Source organism: Micromesistius poutassou, assembly GCF_964030765.1.
Source record: "Micromesistius poutassou genome assembly, chromosome: 19".
Lineage (NCBI taxonomy): Eukaryota > Metazoa > Chordata > Actinopteri > Gadiformes > Gadidae > Micromesistius > Micromesistius poutassou.
In genome coordinates, this window is record NC_140289.1 from 13,176,521 (window position 1) to 13,181,725 (window position 5,205).

The 5,205-nt window shown below is 43.2% G+C and overlaps 1 protein-coding gene across 1 annotated transcript; it reads left to right on the top strand.

Annotated features, from left to right (window-relative positions):
- The first annotated feature begins 3,214 nt into the window (after positions 1 to 3,214).
- On the top strand, positions 3,215 to 5,205 carry LOC311363990 (uncharacterized protein). The gene is made up of 5 exons (XM_084483985.1): positions 3,215 to 3,241; positions 3,579 to 3,598; positions 3,732 to 3,944; positions 4,087 to 4,527; positions 4,883 to 5,205. The coding sequence occupies exons 1-4, from the start codon at positions 3,219 to 3,221 to the stop codon at positions 4,308 to 4,310; spliced, it is 480 nt and encodes a 159-aa protein (XP_084340111.1). The 5' UTR covers positions 3,215 to 3,218; the 3' UTR covers positions 4,311 to 4,527; positions 4,883 to 5,205.

Below are 5,205 nucleotides of genomic sequence, written 5' to 3' on the forward strand. Positions count from 1 at the left end.
AACATCCCGATTCCGAACATGAAGCGCTCCTCAGCTAAAAGGAACTTAGTTAATGTTGTGTTGATTGATGACCGTTTGCACCATTGCACGATCGTGATTCGTTTGAGAATGAGAACGACGGAGGAGCTGAGTCTGACCGACTCGGCTGAGAACGTGCATTCGCGATTCGTTTGAACGAGAACGAGGGAGGAGCCGAGTCTGACCGACTCAGTGACTGAGAATCATGATTCACCACTACCGGAAATGCGAACGAACGAACGAATGAACGACTCTTCTTGGCGAACTGACCGACCCGAACTGATTCATTCAAACGAATCATGAAATCCACCACTATCACGAATGCATTTTTTTCAACAAGGAACTCTCTGTAGCCAATCAGATGCCTCCCTCGTTTTCAGCCTCCCTCATCATCACATGACTGCAGTCACTCAAGGCTAGTGATGGAAATTTCGGCTCTTTTTAGTGAGCCGGATCTCTTGGAACGGCTCACCAACAAGAGCCGGCTCTTTCGGCTCCCAAACGGCTCTTCATATTACCGCTTACTGTATACCTTTTATAATGGTGCCATGCCGTAATTCCGACGCTTATTTTGACACGTGCGTGCGTGTTGACCTTTGTGTTCTCACACTGATCAAAATGCATCCAAATGCTGCTTCTTTTCCTTGTCTCATTCATCTTGTACATCTTGTAATCGCGCATCGAAATCCCCGGCCCTCGCTGCTTGTTCTCGTGATTGGTTGCTGGCTGCCATGCATGCGCTGTGACACGCATAGCACGCGTAGAATGAATGCATGTAGCACCCGTAGCGCGGGAGAACAAAAAAGACAACGGCTCGCGTTCGGGAGCCGACTCCCATCGTTCACTTAAAAGAGCCGGCTCTTTGAGCCGACTCGTTCACGAACGACCCATCACTACTCAAGGCCAATTTCCACAAGAACCGTCACGGAAGCGCCACGGCAGTGAAGTGGCTGTGTTCCGTGTTCCGTACTGCAATCCCCACTGGAAGCGGTCCGGACACGTTACGACTGAGACGTCACAGGACAGGACACAGTGTTTTTCCACCTCGATGATCAACGATTCATCATCCATATTTCAGCTGTTGACTTCTGACTGAACTCGTAACGTTAATGTATCAATCGGCGGGAGGAGCTCCTCCGGGAGTCGGCATACGACAACAATCCCTTTCTCCTCCTGTCGCTGTTCAGAGTCGAAGCCAGAGTTCCTTTCCCCCAATTCCTTCTTCCCCATGGCCGAGATAAACCCCACTACGAGTCTTCACTTGTTGTGGAAGTACCAGAGAGTCTATAGCCGTTTCTCAATACCAAGTACGCGGACTACGTTCTCACGGACTTGGAAGTACGTACTTGGCAAGTCCGGACTATCAAGTACAGACTTCCGAGAACGCGAGTACGCACCTGCAATTGGAACAGCAGCGGACTCGATGATGCATTCTGGGATATTTAACGGTCCCAAGTCCACACGAGTCACCTCCGATGCATCCTCGGTGGAACGGCCTCATCGAGAACGCATCGAGAACACTTCCGGGTTTTACGACAGTACTCGCGTACTCGGAATTGGAACAGTGCTCGGGCTACCACTGAGGACGTTTATCGAGAACACAAGTACACGAGAACACACGAGAACGCGAATTGAGAAACGGCTTGAGACTCGACGCAGTCTTTATTCAGTAGCCGTTTCTCAATACCAAGTACGCGGACTACGTACTTGCGGACTTGGAAGTACGTACTTGGCAAGTCCGGACTTTCAAGTACAGACTTCCGAGAACGCGAGTACACACCTGCAATTGGAACAACAGTTGACTCGATGATGCATTCTGGGATATTTAACGGTCCCAAGTCCACACGAGTCACCTCCGATGCATCCTCGGTAGAACGGCGTCATCAAGAACGCATCGAGAACACTTCCGGGTTTTACGACAGTACTCGTGTACTCGCGTACTTGGAATTGGAACAGTGCTTGGGCTACCACTGATGACGTTTATCGAGTACACGAGAACACACGAGAACGCGAATTGAGAAACGGCTATAATATCAGAGAATATCCTCGTTAGTAAAAAACGAGAAAACGAGGGAGGCATCTGATTGGCTACAGAGAGTTCCTTGTTGAAAAAAATGCATTCGTGAATCCAGCCACGTCAGGAGAGTCTCAAAATCCACATAAATACAGACCAGTTCACATACAAATGCAAACAAGTTCACAAATGAAAAGCGTCTTGTAAATTCAAGTTTAACAGTTTGTAGATAAATGTAACAACATCCAAATACATTTTTGATGAAAATTACAAATATATTTTTAATTAATATACCTATTTATGGATTTATATTTCATTTATTTAAAACAAGACACATTTGTGTGTGGATCAGAAATGTGTTTGTGAAACTTATTTTTGTTTATGGATTTATTTTACATTTATACATACCGATATCCATTTGTGTGTGCATTGAAATGTATTTGTGAGAGGAGAGTCATTTATATATAAATCACAAAATACATTTGTGAATCATTCTCTGTGCATTCATTATTAATGAAACTGAACTGACTGTTTCTGTGCTGTGGTGTCGACAGCACAGAGCACCGGTACCGTTACAGGACAGCGGTGGCTGATAAAGCTGATAAAATAACATTAGCTCGAAAGAAAGAAAACGTTTAAGTATGCTTACCTTTACATGAATTTCGGGATGACTCGTCTGCAAACGACGCTTCCAGGTGGTTGTGTTTTTGCCGGTGATTGTTGCGCCACTGTTTACAGAACGACCCTTGCTTGTGACGCAGCAGCTGCTCGTTGACCTGAGGGCGGGACGATCAGGCCAACACAACCAGATGAGTTCTGATTGGATCTCTTCCCAAATCGTCCCGCTAACATTTTCGTCTCTTGTTATTCGTTGACGAAAGTGTCAATAGATTTCGTCTCGTTTTCAGTCATTGACAACATGTCGTTGACGAAAACTATGACAAAAATTATTCGTCAACGAAATTAACACTGCAACGAACGCACATGCACACTTATGCGCATGTGCGCACACATTCTCGCACGCACGCACACACACACACACACACACACACACACACACACACACACACACACACACACACACACACACACACACACACACACACACACACACACACACACACACCAAACGCTCAAAAGCGAAACCTAAAGCATAAGCTAAAGCAAAGCGAAACAGAGCAGTGTCATGGTCAAATATAACACTATCGAGTAAGTCTCAATGTTTACGACTGTTTTATCGTATGAATGTCTTTACTTAAAACACTTTAAACGGAGTACCAAAGAGCGCAAACTATTTCCCGGGCCTTTGTCTGGTTGTTATGCCAAACCTACTGAAACGCAGATTCATGCTTCGTGTGGTAAAAAAGAAGGCGAGGTTTTACTGTAATATTTAATTATATATATTATATAGCCTTATGTAGAAGGGAGATCAACTCATGTATCCACAATAACGCATGTCCATATCCCTACATATCACAACATTGTTACCACATAGAATGGATGTTCTCTTCCATTAATATTTTTTCTTTCCTATTCGTTGGAGAAGGGATCCACAAGGGGTTACTGGTAAGATACTGACAAGTACAACTGCAGTACAATTGTACAACTGTACAATTAATTTGTGTGATTGTGAAAACAATATGTATGTTGAAGATATGTACGCCTCCTGGGCTTTCTTTGCTGTCATTTCTGACCAAAGGTAACATGTCTACCGGCGTGGAGGGGTTGAAGAAGTCGAAGAAGTTTTTCACAGTCAACGGGGACACTGCTGTTACCAATGAATTTACTGCCAAACTCAAGAAAAAGGGCAAGATTGAAGTGTCAAAGGAGCAGCGTGACTTCACCCTGGCTTTCTGTCGGATCTGCACCAGGCCTGGCATCGACATCCAGGAGACTCTGGACCAATGTCCAGGTTTGAACACGTCAGCCCCAAACAGCATCTATCATGTTTAAATCAAACAAGCTTCATTATGTTAACATCTTTCAACATTGTACAACAGTTGGCAGTAATTCATTGGCCTTCAACAAATGACCTTTTCATTTTGATCCTGCAGACGGTAAGCCAGTCATCCTGGTGCTGCTGCATCACACCTTTGATCCAAACCATTGTGGGCTGGGGATGAAGACCCCTCTCTCTGTGGAGCTCCTGTACCATGAAGAACGCCTGCACCAGTGTCCTCTCAACGACAAAGCACTGCAAGAGGTCCTGGACCTGGTCGGACGGCCGTCCCGTTGGGTAAACCCACGATGTTCATTATCAGCCAGCCCATGTGTTTAAAGAGTCATGATACATTACTCTTCTATATCACTCATGCTGATTCGTAAATCGTTCCCACCATTTGAAACTTTTGCAAATGACTTTAGGTGTTTATTTACTTATTTAACAGTAATAGCTAATGTGTGGATTAACATATCAACACATTGAATTCATGGATTTCATTATTCAACATTAATGAGTGTGTCTTTTTTGATTTCCCAGGAGAGCTGCAATCTTTGTAAGTACACAATACTTGTGTATCATGTATAAGTTCATTAAACTGTTCGGTGCATGCTCAGAGATTAATAATCAGTGAATAATTGATACTGAAAGCACCCTACACTCTGACCCTTGTCCAAGATATATCTGGCCTTACAACAATGACATTACTGATTCATCTAAATGTGATTCAGTTATGTATGATTAGATCCATGCAAAATACATGTTGAACTGTGGGTAATGGTTAATTCAGAATGAAACAGTTTTAGCATTGCTTTAAGGAAGCAGACGAACACAAGCTGTTTTACCTTCAGTATGAATGGTGAATGGCATATGTACATCCTGTCTTAACATTTTCTATTTCTCCTCCACAGGGTTCCGAACATATATCTGCTGTTGCTTTCCGTGCAACAACACTCAATAAATATTGTAACAATGGAATTACTAATCTATACAAATCTTTGTCAAATTTGTGTATAATTGTGCACTACATATAAAAAAATCATGATATCATACAATAAAGTAAACAAAACACATATATATATGTGTATATATGTAACCCTAACCCTAACACATATACGTGTGTGTGTGTGTGTGTGTGTGTGTGTGTGTGCATGTGTTATATGTCATATATAATAACCAGGATGCACTTCGTATTGCTCTGTATTCCAATGATTAATTAAAGCTGATGAAACAA

Excerpts from the sequence above, each read along its gene's own strand:
- LOC311363990 (XM_084483985.1), top strand. The coding sequence starts at position 3,219 with ATGGTCAAATATAACACTATCGA. Across the intron at positions 3,599-3,731 it reads GGATCCACAAGGGGTTACTG|GTAACATGTCTACCGGCGTG; the intron begins GTAAGATACTGA and ends TTCTGACCAAAG. Across the intron at positions 3,945-4,086 it reads GACTCTGGACCAATGTCCAG|ACGGTAAGCCAGTCATCCTG; the intron begins GTTTGAACACGT and ends TTGATCCTGCAG.